The sequence below is a fragment of the Thunnus albacares genome, chromosome 10, assembly GCF_914725855.1.
Source record: "Thunnus albacares chromosome 10, fThuAlb1.1, whole genome shotgun sequence".
NCBI classification, from domain to species: Eukaryota; Metazoa; Chordata; class Actinopteri; order Scombriformes; family Scombridae; genus Thunnus; species Thunnus albacares.
Window position 1 is genome coordinate 21,349,605 of NC_058115.1, and position 17,526 is coordinate 21,367,130.

Consider the following 17,526-nt stretch of genomic DNA (forward strand, 5'->3'; position numbering starts at 1 on the left):
TTGAGGAAATTATTTCAGCTTTAAAGAAAACTAGAACTAGATATTTTTTACATGTTTGTAAAGATTTACAACTTCAGTAGGACCCAGTGGGCTTGAGCTACAGACAGTATTGAGAGATGGACTAACTGCTGGTTTTTCTTTCTTGGGATTTGTTAACAACGGCAAAAATATTGCAAGCCTCATCCTTTAAGATATATATTGATTCTGTGATTGTTTTGACCCTTTTAAATAACATACTGTATGTCTTTGTGATGATGTTTCCACAGAGATGCGTTGCCATGTGCTGCCCCTCATCCCGCACGGCAGATACACCTGCAGTGATGGCTTCGTGGTGGACTCCAGATGCGACTTCACGTGTGACCCCGGCTACCGCGTAGAGGGGGAACACTCACGCACCTGCCAGCACGGGGGATCATGGAGCGGGGGGCAGCCCGTTTGCTCAGGTACTGTCCAAAAGTTCGAACGTAATAAATTGTGACTGACAGCTAGAGTTTTAATTTACTGCCAGAACATGGATTTAAAATCAGTCCATCTGCTTTGCTGTCTAGTTTTCCATTTTTCTTTCACAAGCACAGCTCTCTATGTGCTCAGTCTCATAAAAACAAGCTCATTTCCTGCTCTTCTGTTCTTTGGACTGGATCCAAAACTGTAGACTGTTGTCTTTTAGTCTCCATACTCTGCTATTTACAAAGCCCTTCAAGTCCATTTCCCTTCTGTAATGTCGCCCATACTGTTGTACTTTTCAAACTGATCATTCCAGACACTGATCCTCCAAAGATCAAGTGTCCTCGGTCCAGACTCAAGATTGCAGAGCCTGGAAAACTCACTGCCAGCATGACCTGGGACCCCCCCACTGCCACAGATACTGCTGATAAATCACTCGAGTATGTCATTCCTTTCCTTTTGCTCCCCTTTCCTGTTCAGTTTAAAACAGAATTAGACTTTTGGTCTCTTTTTTTGTCTCTCTGCAGTGTAATATTAATCGGCCCAGAGTCAGGCACCGACTTCAAAGAGGGAGCAAGCATTATCCGATACAAAGTGTACGATCAAGCCAGGAACAGAGCCGCCTGCAAGTTTATCGTTCGTGTTGAGGGTAAGCTGACAATACAGTTGAAGAGAGTTAAACTTTTTGTCTTGAGAAATTAGCGCAATTAATTTCCCCTTCCAGTGAGAAGATGTCCTACACTTTCTCCACCTATGCACGGCTACCTCACCTGCTCCTCTGATGGGAATAACTACGGAGCGACTTGTGAGTACCACTGCGATGGAGGATTTGAGCGGCGGGGGATGGTGAGCCGTGTCTGCCAGTTCAACCGCAGCTGGGGTGGACGCCCTGCTGAGTGTGTCCGTGAGTACTGCATGAATGTGGCGATCAGGCTTATGAATTTGCAGCATATACAAATATTTAGTGGGGGTATAATGCGGGACGTGAATGTGACTTTGTGTGTCTGTAGCAATGGAGATTAAATCAGACGTGAAGACAGCATCTGCTCTCCTGGATCAGTTCTATGAAAAGAGGAGGCTGCTGATCGTGTCTGCTCCCAACATATCTGACGCGGAGTACCAAATGCAGAACATCATGATACAGGTGAGGAAGATTCAAGCTGCTGGTGACTTTAAATGGAAATTTTATAAACAGTAACAATCGCAAAATCCCTAAATCTTAAAACTCTCATGCTTCTCTGTGTTCCCACCAGAAATCAGACTGTGGATTAGACTTGCGACACGTAACGGTGATCGAGCTCCTGGGCTCCCCGCCACGTGAGACGGGCCGCATCAAGGAGAGTCAGCTGACCTCTGAAGTCATCGAGGGTTTGAGGTAACACTGAGATACTTCATCACTCGGTTATAGCAATTTTTATGGTTCATTCAGGAATAAAAGTGCATTTAGTTGAAAAATTCCACCCTGAAATGGCTTTATATAACCCCCATTCTCATTCACAGTACACAGTTGTGTGTCCTCGCTCCATTTAAACATCAGGAGCCTCCTAATGAAAAGGAAGCCTGTGTTAGGTTGACTCTCAAAGGAAAAAATCCACTCTTAAGATTAACACAGTTAAAAATAGCAACATAATTCCAGTGTAGTGGTGCTGCAATTTGGACCAGACTTTCTAAAACATCAATAGTAAACATCTGGCTTTGGAGCCCAAGAATGTTAATGAACAACGTCACCATTACAAAAGATTTTCTATCTGACATATACAGAGACTAATTCATCTTAGAAGAGGCAAATCTATAAATCTATAAATCTATCTTTCCACCAGCAGTGCAACTTGAGTGAGGGGCTCTGCTCACTTTTTCCAGACTGGAAAATCTCTTGTCTATCCTTTAGTCTCACACAAAACCCACAGCTGACTGTGGGCAACATATTGAGGCACATTCTCTGGATGCGGTCCAAAGGCATTCTGGGAGATGTAGGATCTCAGAAATCACTCACTACATTATTGTAGTGGATAAATCTGAATAGGAACATTTGTTAAAGCTTTTTCTCAAAAGGTTATCACCATAAATGTAAAAAGTGGTTCCTAGAGGTCAGCAACCCTCATATTAAAACTGCATTAATCAATATTTTTATTTTATCAATCAAAAGACTATGTGTAAAATAAAAGTGGCCACTTGTGGTGAAGAATTGTCACCCAATTCTGAGTGTTTTAGCATCTTTTAGCTCATTGTTTAAGTTTTACAGCCTTTACCAAAACTTAAACCTGCATTAACTGACCTTTTAATGCTTAAACAAGTTGAGAACACACTGACATATGGCAAACAAGTTAGCAAACAGTTGCTTAGTTACACATCCAGCAGTTATGGAGCAACATTATCATTCATTTGGGACCGTTGTTCCAATGTTTACTCTTTTCTCTTTTAGCTCTGTTTTTTGTCTCTAGTAACTCCTGAGGGAAATATTTGGCTCTTTAGCTGCTAAATGCTCCACTATGTTCACCAGTTACTTGCTAACTGTGTCTGTGTGGTGCTGAGCAGGTAGTGTACAGTGGGTTTTTAGAGATTTTTCTCTGAAAACAGCTGCCTGCTAGGACAGAAAATTACACTATGAGAACAGTGAGAGTGAACCAAAACAGTAAAGTTGCAGCCGCACAGCTAAAACTTGCATAAAGTTCTTTAAAGCTGAGGGGTCGGGCGGTAACTCCCTGTAGGTTTGTCACTACAAGCAACACCTCTGACATCACAAATTGTCATTTGAAACATTGTTTTTTATACAAATGATCAATTATAGCCACTTTAACTATTTTGGTTCAGTGTCTACGCTCCTATTGACCTCATTTCCAGCAAAAAACCTCTGATAAACCCACTGTATGGTGCCTGTCCAGCACCAAATGACATACAGACAACTAGCTGGTGAACGTAGAACATTTAGCAGCTAAAGAGTCAGAGATGGTGGAGACCAAGACAGAGCTAAAAGGAGGGTGAACTGGACTTACATACATCAGGTTCTCCAGACACGCAACACCAAATAAGTTATAATGTAGTGTGTAAAAAGGCAACTGTTTGCCAACACGTTCAACATAACAGCTTTACAAGGTGATGTATCAGTGTTGTGTTTATGAAATCAATGAATGCTGCTTTAATCGCCCAAACATGAGATGGTGGACTGTTCCTTTAATAATCCAACAGCTGATTTGTGACTCTCTGTAGGCAGGTGTTCAGAATCTCCAGATCCTACTTCAGCATGGTGCTGCTGGACAAGCATGGACTGGATCGAGAGCGCTTCATTATCCCGATGGCGTCAGACGAGTTGTTCTCCTACATCGATAGTTTCCTGCTGAACGAAGAGGAACGTGAGAGGCTGGAGCTCCACAGAGACTTCTGTGATAATTAGATAAAAGCACTCTGGTTGCCACAGTGATAAACTCGTCAGCATTACTAACACAAAATGAGGAGGGACAAACAAGAAAGTAGGTCCAGAAGAACTTTAGGAGGGGGAAAAAAAAAAAAAAAGAGGACAAGAACGCAGTTTGTCGTGTTAAAATGTGATCATTATACAACACTGAAGTGCTAGCACTGTTTCTCTATAACTAATCATCAGCTGAGATACATGGGGGCCAGAAAACTGTCGCCACACCTACAGAAAATACAGCAGACAGTGCTGGAGGTAAAACATATATACATAAAAGATAAGATTGGATGCATATTTTTAATAAGATTTCTGCCAAATTATCTAAAGAACCAACAAAAGACTACTGACAAAAACTTGAGCAGACAGATCACTTTTAAGTTAGCGGGTATCTGAATGTAATAGAGTTGAGAAAATCAATCATGTCTTTGGTTTGGTCAATTTTTATTGGGTGAGCAGAGTATTCAAGGCAACCTTGAGGTAAACATAGATCTGATCACACTCCACTAGGGAGTTAAAAGTTAAAATCTACATTTATATCTGCAAATAGACATATTTAATAATTTCTAATAAGGCTTTTTATGCAACTTATATAAATATATTTTTTACATAATAGTAGTAACGTAAAGTACATACTTAACAGTATAGATTAAAATAAGCACAATTTGTTATATGCAAATAGCAGAAATTTTGTGTAACACCAGTTTCTAATGGATTGTTTCAGCGTAACTCAACTGTACACTATTATAAAGAAACGGTGACACATTATGACAACATTTCTGTTTTAAGTGCTTTGTGTGATTTTGATATGAGCCTGAAATTAAAAACATACAATGACTGTCACAGTGCTCCTAAAATAAATCCAGCGTTTAGTGTTGTGATGCTTTGGCATATTTTCAACAGTAATATTGGTCTGCGGTCAGTTGGATCCACGCTGGAGATAAACCGCATACAGGTGTGAGCAGATGTTAACTGTTCATCAGAGTGTGTCTGCATACAGCCAATCAGCTGAGTCTATTCATCTCAGTGGGGCAGGTCTGTCGCAATAATCGTGCAAAATAAAATGAATCCATAATCAAATATTTGTCTCAGACTCAACAGATTCTTCCCATTTCAGTGTCTTTATTTCCAACGGTCCAGGCTGCTGCTGAGTGTGTAGTCCTCATTTGCCCTTCTCCTTCCCCATAGTGGAACGCAGTGGAAGAGTGCCCTCTGCCCACGAGTCGGGGTACTGCATCATCTTCTGCCACAGACTGACCTCCTCTCCAATGGAGTCCATTTCCATTTCCTCCTTTCCTATTTTTATGGTGCCTGAAGGGTCAAAGATTACAAAGTGAATGCAGAATTAGTGAGGAGTCTGTCATTAATGATGGCAAATTGCTTTTACTCATTTTTCACACCGGGGGAAAAAAAAAAAGACATGAAAGCCTCGTCAGTGCTTTAGCAGCAATCTAGTGTGTCATTCTGTCAAAGGCAATTACACTTTGACAATAAAACTATTTAAACCAGAAAAAGGGAAGATAACTTCAATTGAATTCACCTTCACTGCAGTGAGAGAAATATATAATTTTCAGAAAACTAAACCTCCTGTGAGCCCTGAAAGGCAGATGAAAAAGCAAAAAAAGTCTGGATTGATCTCACCTTTGCCGGAGCTGAGGCGCACTCCTCCCAGGAATTCGTTGCTCAACATGGCCTCTCTGTCCCACACCGTGAGCTCCAGACACATCCCCTTCAGCTGCTCCAGAGCCAGATCCTTGTACACGAACGTGTGGTCGTAGTGAGGGTTCAGGTTCTTCTTCACAACTGGAGTCTTTCTCTTTGTGCTCTTAGCTTTTGATGGGAACAAATACCTGCGGCAACACAAACACAGTTAGCTTCAAAAAGACAGATGTTTAAATGGGAATGTAGTGGATTTCTCTTTAAGATGGTTTATCACTAACCCTTTTACAAAGCTATCTGATGTGTCTCCTGCTTTCATTGCCATCAAATTCTTTGCCTCTTTAATTAAGACGTGCAGTTCTCCCCCTTCCTCAGTCACCGCCTTTTTGCCTGCGGAGACAGACACTTAGAGATTTGAGGCAAAGTGTATCAAATGCAGGCAGAGCTATATGCGGTTTCCGTGTCACAGTCTTACCTTTGATTTTCTCTGTTGTGGGCTTTTTAGGTGTGATATACTTCAAAGAGATCACCAATTCTCCTTTGTACTGAGCGAAGGCTGAAGCCGGCAGAGAGGCGGCCTGTTGAAGAGAAGTACATTAAGACTCTTGAGTTCTTAATGCAAGCAATAATATATTAAACGCGTTATTCCTCCTAACATGTAGGTCTCCACACTACAGCCAGACAGACGCTGAATAACTAAGGCAGATGTTGATATTTTGAGTGTTAAAAAAAGACAATAATATATCAACTAATAAACATTTAACATGTAAAATAGAGTTATAACAAATTAGTGTGCAGTGGCCTGATATTTTCTGGTAAACAAATAACTCGCCTGCATCTGACTGTTCTTAACTGTTGTAAGTTTAGAGCGCCCTCAGCTGGATAAAACATGTAATGACAACACTTTCTAAATTCCCTCAAACACAATCTTGGTATTTTTTCATGCAATGCAATTTCTACTCCCATATCTGCTAAAATATCCAGTGATACCAACATATGTGATATCCGCTCTGCTCCTCATGAAACCTTGTTTTGCTTTGCTTTAAACTTTTGGGCCAATTATGTCGTCTGCACTGTCAGATACTGCAGACAAAATATTGTAAACGCTTCATGAACATGAACCATCACTTGTTAGTTTGTTAGCTTCTATATTCTGCACGTCTGTCGTACTCCTGTTTGTTAGTTCCAGCTTGTGACTTTTATTTTATACGATTAGTTTAGGTGTCATAACCTCCACAAGAGTTTTCCCCTAAATATCCCTTAGAGCTGAAACAATTAATTAATCAATTATATCAGTAACTATTATGATAATCGATCGCAAAATAACAAAAATTCATTTGTTCCAGTTTCTTAGTCTTGAGGATTGTCTGCTCTTCCTTGACGTATGTGATAATAAACTGAATATCTCAGGTTTAGTCAGACAAAACAAGCAAATTGAAGACATCACACTCAGCTTCAGGAAACTGCCATGGACATTTTTCACTATATCTGACATTTTACAGACCAAACAACAGATTGAAAAAAATAGTTGGCAGATTTATTGATAATGAAAATAATAGTTTATTGCAGTCCTAATGTCCTGATCCATGTGCAGTTTTGTCACAGATGATTTGGCCTTCTTTTGAGCACCGTTACTGTCTAATGTTTCTTTAAAAACTTGCACATCAAACTGCTGACCGCAAGACCTTAATTATCTCTGACAAATGATAACAAATGGCCTTCAACCTAATATTACGCATGTTTGTGGTAATATCATCATCAGCATGTGTTTGGTCGTGTGTATGTGCGTGTGTGTGTGTGTGTGTGTATCTGTCCCCAGCTAATCTTGCATACAACTGGACCCATCAGCCTAATATTTTTTGTGCACATTTATGACTGTATGTTCAAAGACCTCTTGCAGTGATTCACAAGTGTTGAAAAACCTGTTTTACAGCACATTTTATACCGACACTGACTGCTGATTACTCACTCCTCTTTACCGGCGGGTAGGGGCTGCAAGTGATCAACAACTGCAGCAAAAGACATTTCCGTCGATTGGCTAGGCTAAAAACAAGTCTGCTATAGGCCACATTTTGGCCTTTGTTGTGACTCAAATTCGCACTCTTCTAGTTATAATTGCGAGTTTAAAAAGGTACCCGACTGTTTTGTTAGCTCTAGAGCACACACACACACAAGGACACACATGTACACACACGTACATGTGAGTGATACAATACCCGTTCATGCCAATGGTTCACACTTTTCCACTGATCTACAAGTGCAGCAATGCGTCAACAAAGGCAGGGAACGAGAAGACATGTATGTAAACAACGCAGGTTTCAAACTTTCCCACAAGGAAACTCACAATGCCTTTGGTGAGAAACACTGAATGTCAACAGAAACTTTGTTTACAAGACAACTCTACAGAGCACCTTTAAATCTTTTTCCTTGAGGTGTGTTTATTGTGTCTACATGACCATAATGGACAAACAAAACACATTTTTTTAAAAAGTCAATCCTCTGTTACACAGAGTTAATTATAAATTCAGTTTCTCTGATTTACCTTTGACATGAGTGCCACTTGCTCCTCCTCCGGGGAGTCCAGGTCTCGGCAGTCCAGAGGGATCTCCACCTCTCCCAGGAAAGCGTTGCGGGTGAGCCGACCATGATGCCAGACTGATATCAACAAGGATCGAGTGAACAGCTGAGAGCGGCTGATGGAGTACTGGCGATGGAGGAGAAAGAGGAGAAGACCGGATGCATCAAAGGCCTGCCTTGATACTGATACAGTGATGGAGAAGTCTTATATAATTTTAATGCCGTGGTGCTGAGGGAGCTTTAAATAAATCATGGAACTTAGATTAAAGCAGAAGATGAACGCATCCCTTAATCTTAGATCTTCAAAAATAATTTCCTTCTTCAAAAATTATTTCCTTCTTCCAAACCTTTTTAAAGAGAAAATCCAAAAGTACAGATCCATAATTATGCACAAATTGACTTATCTGGGTAATTTCCTTTTCAGGAGTTTTGTGTGTTGCTGTATTTAAGCTCTACATTGGAGGCCAGGACCAAAATCAATATTTGACAACAGCTATTCTAATCTGCAATGTCAATATCAATCTTTAAGTCTCTGTAGGTGTGGTCATTATTTGCAGCAGGCATGGTGCAAGGTCACTAATCAGGGAGTGACACAGAGTCAACAGAATAAGGTCAACAGTTGCGGTTCGGATATAGAGCATCACCTTCAGTGTTTCTTGGTAGACGGGGTTGAGGGTGTTTCTCTTGATGCTGGTCTTCCTTTTGCTCTGGCGAGATTTGTCAGGGAGAAGGTAACATTTGACATAACTGAAAAGACAAACAAACAGAAAGAATATGTCAGACTGTGTGTTCCCCCCCCCCCCCCCCCCCCCCCCATGCAAACTCTCCAGACTCTTGCTGCTACATTTCCTGACTAAATGCTGTGAAAAATATCTGTTGACATTCAATTTCCTGTGAAGCTCATGTAATCACCTCTGGGACATGATTATCAAGACTTTGTAAACACAGCAACCTCTTATCTTCACTGATCAAAGCTGTGTTAACATCACTGAGGGGTGTATGTGCAGTAGAAACATTTGTCTTTCAGAGCCATAATCAACAAGGCTCAAAACAGAAGGCCGAGGTTTGAACAAAACATGATATAAATTGTGTTTTTCCTTGACTTCTCTATCTATCAATCTAGGTTGAGTTGAAAAAGAGAAAGTTTTTAATATTTACGGGTTAGAGATGTGCCGCGAGGCATCGCCAGAGGCCAGCCCGTGGCACTCCTTGATGAAGACCTGGAGGCTCTGGGTTCGTTCGACATAGCTTATGGAGAAGACGACGTCTCCGCTCACGTCCACACTGTCATAGTCTCCTGCTTCACTGTAAATACTCATCAGGCTGCCCAGTGTGCTCTGGAGAGACATACATACACTTGACTTGAATAAATAATCATTAACAAGATTCCTGCGCTTGTTCTAAGTTTCATTAATACCACATACTGACATTTAGATAATATTTGGACAATTATGCCCTTCAGGCGTAATGCTGCAGATTAAGCTTAAAATAATTTTCCTGTTATCAGACTTTGCCTACATCTGAAAAGGAAATGACAAGGAAACAAAGAAACCATATGTAACAAATAAAACGCTGGAAGGTTAACAGACAGTGAGTCTGTGAAAAAAAAGAAATGAACAGATCAGGATGTTTCTGTCAATATCTGAATCCAGAGTGACAGCATGAAAGACACATTGGCCTCAGCTTTGCTTCCCCCGAGGCTTCGGTAACTATAGAAACGTTTTTTTACGAAACCGAACACATCGACTTCACACTTCCTTACTTGCTGGAGGATATCCTGAGGTTATAGCTCGTTCAGATTATCTAACATCAGTTCCGTCCTGAGAGACATAATGAGCTGCTCTTCAAAGAGCCTTTAGCAGACTAATACGAGCTGTGAAAGATGTCAAAATGTACTTTACCTTTGAGCCGTGCAGGCTGGAGGAGCTCGAAGCCACTGTCCTTCTATGAAAGCTAACTAAGCTGTCAATATCCTCCTCCTCTTCTTCTTCATCTTCCTGTGGTATCATAATTAACATTTAGAAGCCTGATCATAGACACACAATGGGATTTCTCCCCTAATCAGATTTTCCTCGACTGTTATAAGGATTTATGGAAAAACAAAAACAAAAAAACCCAACATAAGTCTGCATTACCAGGAATTGATTTTTGTGTAATGAATATAAACAATGGTTGGAGAATCTGATGCAGTAAAGGAGCTCAAAGTAAAATATCTACACCAGCAGTCCATTGGGGATTTTACTTGGACAGCTGCACCCATGTCTGGCCAAATGTAGATCCTCCCAATACAATTATAATCAAGTTAAATAGCAGAAAAAAGTTTTAAACTATTTGAAACAACTGTAAATGCCAGATCTTCAACAAATCACAAAGGGAATAATCCACCACAGAAAAGGAGATAATAGCCTGAAAATAGCCTCAATGGACCAGAATTAAATGTGTGATGTAAAGTTCTTCTCTGACGCTCTTAGTATCACTACTACTTGACAGCTATATCTAATATCATTCTTGGACATGGGAATATGAAGTAGTAGTGTTGGGGATGCTGAAAAATTACAACATTATAAAGACATAAATGGAAGAAGTGTCACTTCTAAAAAAGGGAAAAATGAGGCCAACATGGCAGACGAATCCAGTTCCAGGCATTTAAGGAAATACTGATGGAAATATTTAAAAAAAACAAAAAAAACATAACAAAAACATTATTAAACATAACAGATTAAAGACAAAACAGTCTAAGGGCAGTTATATTTTTCTGCAGTCTAATTACCTTCACGTCTAAGCCTGGTACAGAACGGCTCCTGTTGCCCATTGAGGCCGCTGATGTGTCCGGTTCATCACGGAGATCCAGTGTCGATACGTATTCTGTGTTGAACATACAGACCAGAAATGAAGATGCATTACACCAACATATTTCTCTTTGGTTAAGGAAGGAAAAAACAGCATTGCACAGAGGAAAATGAAATGCTTACCAGAAGGCTTTGGGGCTCGTTTAACACTCTTCTTAAAGAGTCTATCAACATCCAACTCCGGGCTCGGACTGACCTGTTTTACTTCTGGGGCCTAAGTGACAGAAACAGGGATTTAGAAGAGCAGATAAAACAACAATATAATAGAAACATGTCCACTTGAAAAACATCTTACAGTGTTTGCTATTGAGTTGTTGCTGTGAACGCTGACTGTATCTGCCTTGACTGGGACAGTCTGACTGGAAACGCTGGATGGAACTGAGTGCGTCTCTTTCCTGGATGACAATACAAACTTTTTTCATTCAAATAAATACAAAATAACTGTCACATTTTGTGTGTGGACCTGTGTTTCTAAATCTGTCTAATCCCCCAATCCCCAGTGGTCTGACATTGGCGTTTGAGACAGCTCAGCATATTTTTTATGCCATCTGTGGGATCCATTTTAACCACAAAGCATGAGGTCACATGCACAAGAAAAACTATGTATCCCCCTCAGGATTCTTGAGGTGCCTCATGCTATTAAAAACTATTTTTTTAGATAGACTTCACTGTTTTTCAAAGTTATCTGACCCAGCCCTCATCATCTCAGCCACTAACTGCACTAGATTTCAAGTTGCGCACTTGACCAGCATGAAATTGACAAACGGAGGATGAAGAGGTTCAAAACACTTCCTGTCTCAAATGCTGCTTTTGAAGTTAGTGGGTAATGTTAAAACCTTGTAGAATAACTATAGGTGAGTTTACCTTGCTAGGTCAGGGGTCACACGTCCAGACTCGGTCTCAGTTTTATTGCTACCTAAGCTAGCGTTTTCTGCAGACTCTGTGTCACTGGGCGGTGGCTTTGACAAAACATCCTCCTTTGATTCATATGACTCCATTGAAGCGATTGACCCCGAATTCTCACTTAAATGACTGTGAGAGAAAATGTGACAAAATGTTTAAATAATCTTAAATCGGTGTTCATAAAATTGTGACATTAATATTAAGAAAAATACCCTTTGTTTGTTGTTAGATTTTTCTGCCTGGGCCGAGGAACAGGAGTGGGTGGGTCTGGATTTATTTCTGTACTTCTCAACAGAATTTCTCCCGTTGTTTCACGCCTCTTCACTACAACACAGACAAAAAGTTCAATCACGCCACCTTACCGGTTACACAAAAGTGGTATCATGTTACTGTATTTCTCTAACATTTTCCTCCCTTTATTGTTGAACTGGGACAACATTCCAGTGAGCGCGGGCATTTCATTCAGCCCATGCTAAGAGCTGTTTACATTCCTGGTCGAACTGTTGATACCCACTTCCTCTTCCTGTACTCACACTGAGGCCTCTTTTTGAGCGAGCTTCTCACTAGGTCGTGTCCAGTCATTGTGGAGAAACGGTTGACCCGTTGCTCGTAGAACCAGTCACCTGTCATTTTCTTCATCTCCCTGTAAGACAGTTTTAAAGGCCTAAATTGAGAAAAATTTACACTCAGTGATGGTGGTTGATGGTTAATGTTTATCCAGCATGGTGTGAGTAGACTATGGTGATCTCGTTCATATTTGGCGACAGTATTGCTTGTTATTATAGTTTACGTCGCTACTGTTTCCATGGATACATCTATTTTGTCAGCAACAAACTCTGGGTGAGGAGGTTAACTGTATGGACAGATATACAGTATATTTGACTGTAATATAAGTAATATAAGCCTTTATAAAACTCCATATTGAATATTGGCCAGTCACGTTGCATACCACTGATACTGGATTTCCTCCTTGCACAGTTTATATTTTTTATGTGTTGATCCATAATGCTTCTGGTACACTTCATATTTTTCTCATGCAAAGATAAAATGTATCTACAATGGTCAAATTTAGAGATATAAGCACAACATGCTGGAGTTTCAGTCTTTTAAATGATGATTTTGACTTTAAGACAAGTTGTTCTGATCAAGACATGCTGGAATACTGTTATTCTAGCAAGTGAAGAAGAGAAAGTATAAACAAAACTGTCTCTTACGACTCTTTGGCACACACACTGCACAGCCAGGATCCATCGGGGAAGACTGTTCGGCATTTCTGGCACACATTGTGATTGCACATCTTACACTGGCTGGAGAAAACATTCAGTCGACTCAGAGGCTCCAGGCATCGGCCACAACTACGCTCACTGTATCTTCCACTGCCACGCTTAGCCCCTTTCCTCTTAATGTCCAGCAAGTCTGTCTTCAGCTTCCTGAGACAAAAAGAAATGACATGAACGTCATGCAAGTGCAAGTGTTAGCGGATAGTTTTGTCCTTTAACGTCACATCTAAATCAACCACTGCGGTTAAGCAATGTGGTTGAAGTCAATATCACAATATCAACACATGTTTCTTCTCAATGTGGACATACTGTGTATCAAAATATGGAAAATGTATGCAGAAATCATGTAAAATAATCAAATTACGTTCAATGCATTTAACTGTCTTCCACTGTTGTGTAGCTGACATTTTATTTTATCCAATTCTTATAAAGTTAAAACACAGTTTCACATCTTTAACATACCACTCTGTTATAAAAGATAATAGTGAATTATAGCCCAGCCCTAAGTTGAAGTTATGCAAACTGCAACAAGAGAAAAAGTGTATATTAGGATAAGATATAATTTGTTGTCTACTATAAGGCCTCTAGTGTAAATTTGTCTTCAGCACTCAGCAACTAGGGTTGGGTGATGTTTGAACTACTGGTGCCAGTAAGATACCTAAGTTTTGCTACAGATACCAGAGCAATACTTTTTTTTCCTTTCAATACGTTTGAGGAATATAATTAAATATTTTCTGATCTGAAGAAACATGCCAAACTTCTCAAAGCATCAGTGTTTAATGTTTTCTTAACACAAGAAGCTGCACAAGATTTTCTCCTAAATAAAAAGCACATTTTTAAAATGTAAAATGATGTTTTAGATCTGGAAATGTTTAATTAATTAATAAGTAAACAAGATTAAGACTTTAAGTGTTTGACAGTTGTTGATGCTACATTCGGTGCGGACACAGTTCAGCTGGTACTCAATTCAATACTCAGTCCAAATCATACAACATACATTAAATACCAACATTAAAACGTAATAACGATAACCCGACCAACACTGGATTTATGATGCTGATACAGATAATTAAGAGTAAAAAAAAAAAAATCACATTAACAATATATTGGCCAAAGTTCCTTAAAATACTGAATATATTAATTTAACATTTTCTAATTTTGTGACCAAAATATTCCACATTTGAATAAACTTCAGTGTTTGCAACCTTTTTAAACTACAAACACACATTTCTGTAATGTATGTTCTCGGTGTTTAATGGCTAACACATACAGAAATAGTTATATATCTGCATTGAGCTAATATCGACCCGTACATTGGCCAGGCTCTAATAACAATAAATATCAAATGCATGGGTGAACTTGAACTAGTTAGGTTTAAGTTTTAATATCTTTCAGTAAATTCATCACTAGTAAGTGGGAAAAAATAAAGCAAATTAACCATTTAGGACAGTTAACAGGAAGTGATTTCTTCTCACCTCACTCGCTGCTCCTCAGCCAGCCTCAGCTCTTTGTCCCGTTGCAGCACCTCCAGGATCAGCTCCCGCTCAGAGTCAGACAGAAAGCCCAGGTTGATCATGTCGGTAGCTTGGGGCATTGTCGCTTTTTTACTAAAGAGCCCTCAGCACAGGTTAACTGGGACGACTCAGAGGCAGTTGCATGGAGAAGGTCTGAAGACAAAACAGAACATCAGGAATTAACTGATGACTGTTTACTACCAGAGAGACTGTTTTTTTATGATCCCATGTAAGGCAGCCTGCTGTAAAAAGAGGAACTTAGTGACTTGATGTCCTGTGGTGATTAAGATACAGACAAGCAGAGACAGTAGATGACTGAGTGACCTTTCTCTCTTCCTGTTGGCCTCCATGCAATGAATCTTCGGACTACTACTATATAACTCCGCCATGCCGGAGATGGTTCGTTTATCTAAGATAATCTAAATCTCATTGTCAACAATCTACAGCAACTTCATGATGTATAGTTTAGGAGAACAAGTACTGGAGCTATTTTCTTGTGTGTCAAAACCTAAAAACTTGACCACAAAGACAAAAGAGAGTGACCATTAGAGATGTTTTCCATGCCAGGCGATGACAGGAATCAGCCCACGACATTGGACCAAGCCCCTGGCCAAACTAAGCTTTCAAAACATGATGAATGACTAATAGGAACCAGGATGCAAGAGGATTTTAAAATCCCACAGAGAGCCTCTGGCAGGGTGAAAGGCTATTTAGCTGGGACAGGCAAAAACAACATGAACTTGGCTATCATGTAGGGTTCCCACCCTCTAAGGATACAGAAACCCGGGTGGAGTTCAGTAGCTTAAACATCAAGCTTGTCATCTGTCATGTTCCCATCTGAAACTTGAAGCTCAGTTTGAACTGACTCAAAGGGAAATAAAATTCATGTGAGAGGGGAAAATGTAGAGTAGTTAATCAATAGGAAAGCTGCATTTCTAAACTGCAAGTACAACCCGAGAACTTTTTTTCCCTCATTGTTTGAATGCCTGAGGTCAAGTAACTCTAGCAGGAGTTTAATAATACCTGCAAGGCAACTTGTCTCGGCATAACAAACCTTCAAGGAAATGGCGCATGCGTCTGTTCCAGATGACAGAGATACTGCTGCACCAACTCTTTACAAACACTAAACAGATTATAATGGAGACGGATTTCTGTTTTTTTCTAACTGGAAAAGCACGGTGTAACTAGGTATGTAAGCTTTTACAAACTGACATGAGAGAGTTTGAATTAACATGAAACTCCACAACAGCAGATTACAAAAGTTTGACTGGCGTATTTTTTTCACCAAAAATGATAAAACCTATCTGCTGTAAACTGTGTTGAAATAAATCAAATCATAAATCATGATGCGCTGCTAACGTCTGCGACTCCAACGGCCGAACGAACGTTGACGTACCTTACGTTACCAACTGAAAGCTGAACATATTCACATATTGTCCTTAAAAACACTAACAGTTAACTCTTATTTGAAGGCTGTCTATTCAAATATTACAGTGGAGACAGTTTAAAATCAGACAGAGAGTATAAAATGTCGTTAGCTTGGCTAACAAATTAAAACAAAATTACACACCTGTTGTTAAAAGTCGTCCTCACTCCGCTATTAAAGCTTGCGTCACTATGGGCAACGGCTACATTCTTGTCAGAAAACACAACCAAAAAACGGTTTAAAGTAGCAAATAAGCTAACAACGCATTTTAAAAATGATTATACTGCCTGATAGTTATAGACGGGGTTTCTCACCTCTCTAATCGGCTGTCCTTTCTCTACTCCTCCTTCTTCTTCTTGCCTCCCGTCTCCAAAACTGTTGACTTTGTGCGTTAGAGGAGTCCCGAGTACCGGAAGATAAGGAAAGTTTGCAGCAGACAGGCAGGAGCGCCTCTCAACATTTTCCATGACAGGTGCATTTCCTTTGCCCTATTAACCACAGAAGAGCTGGATGTGGAAAATTTGACCCATATTGAAACAGTCCAACACCTCTGTTCCCTTCCTCACCAAATTGTTTCTTTTGAGCGAAAAGTTGGGACAACGGGAAGTGCAGGGCTTTGACTTTTTTTTTTTTTTGCCTATAAAGAAAGAAAAACGGAACTTTATCAGACTGTAAACTTGTCAAACGCAATATATAAATGAATACAGCGAGGCATTCGTTGCTATTTAGAGAAAAAAGTCACTCAACATTGTGTGTACGTGTGTGGTTTCCTACTTTGTCATTATTTATTAGCAGGGCGTATGCAAAGTCATGGTGGAAGGACATTGTTAAACAAATTATCCCTAGGCCTAAAAAAACTACCTGTAGTGGCACAAAAGTTTTAAAGCCACACGAAGGAGGTTGTAATTTCCGTTTACAACTCTAAAAACTTCAACTTGGAAGTATATATATATATATATATATATATATATATATATATATATATATATATATATATATATATATATATATATATATATATATATATATATATATACTTCCAAAACTATAAATGAATACGTTTTTTTCCCATATTTGTCTCTTCTCCTATTTGCCTCTTTATAGATCTCATATTATTTAAGTGGGAGAGTCTATGTTGACTTTAATATTAATGATTAAAACAGCTAATAGTTTCAGTACAGATCACTTCTGTGTTTGTTGTGTCAACACGTGTACATGGTCAGAGTCTAAAACCAGGTACCTCCATGCATTTACAGACTGGGATATTAAGCTTGAGTGGGCTTGTGCTGACTTTGTATTTAATAAGACTAATACTACACTAATGAGGCAACTAGGAGTAAAAAGTTTCTACACTCATATGGGTCATTGCTTACTAAGAAAATCCAAATATGTCTGCCAAAGTGGACTAATTTAGGAAGTAGTACAAAGACACAAGTCTCCACAATGACTTCAGTGAGCCTTGACCTAC

At 39.6% G+C, this 17,526-nt stretch overlaps 2 protein-coding genes across 3 annotated transcripts in view; one reads left to right on the top strand and one right to left on the bottom strand.

The window, feature by feature from the left end:
* The window catches only part of srpx2 (sushi-repeat containing protein X-linked 2), a 12,532-nt gene extending 7,602 nt beyond the window's left edge, over nt 1-4,930 (top strand). Inside the window, exons 5-11 of the mRNA XM_044363895.1 lie at nt 267-443; nt 761-884; nt 972-1,093; nt 1,169-1,348; nt 1,455-1,588; nt 1,698-1,819; nt 3,652-4,930. Of these exons, the coding sequence (XP_044219830.1) occupies nt 267-443; nt 761-884; nt 972-1,093; nt 1,169-1,348; nt 1,455-1,588; nt 1,698-1,819; nt 3,652-3,835 (1,043 nt within the window). The 3' untranslated portion in view covers nt 3,836-4,930. The remainder of the gene's footprint in view (nt 1-266; nt 444-760; nt 885-971; nt 1,094-1,168; nt 1,349-1,454; nt 1,589-1,697; nt 1,820-3,651) is intronic.
* Nucleotides 4,668-16,698, bottom strand: sytl4 (synaptotagmin-like 4). Of its 2 annotated transcripts, XM_044363893.1 has the most exons (18): nt 16,373-16,698; nt 16,203-16,267; nt 14,594-14,785; nt 13,053-13,268; nt 12,372-12,481; nt 12,051-12,162; nt 11,800-11,967; nt 11,231-11,330; nt 11,059-11,149; nt 10,857-10,951; nt 9,988-10,083; nt 9,245-9,423; nt 8,731-8,833; nt 8,052-8,213; nt 5,985-6,087; nt 5,791-5,899; nt 5,492-5,700; nt 4,668-5,161 (listed from the first exon to the last, which is right to left on the bottom strand). In XM_044363893.1, the coding sequence occupies exons 3-18, from the start codon at nt 14,710-14,712 to the stop codon at nt 5,013-5,015; spliced, it is 2,121 nt and encodes a 706-aa protein (XP_044219828.1). In that variant the 5' UTR covers nt 14,713-14,785; nt 16,203-16,267; nt 16,373-16,698; the 3' UTR covers nt 4,668-5,012. The 2 variants fall into 2 exon arrangements, with proteins under 2 accessions (XP_044219828.1, XP_044219829.1); XM_044363894.1 differs by lacking the exon at nt 16,203-16,267.
* Between the last annotated feature and the right edge of the window lie 828 nt (nt 16,699-17,526).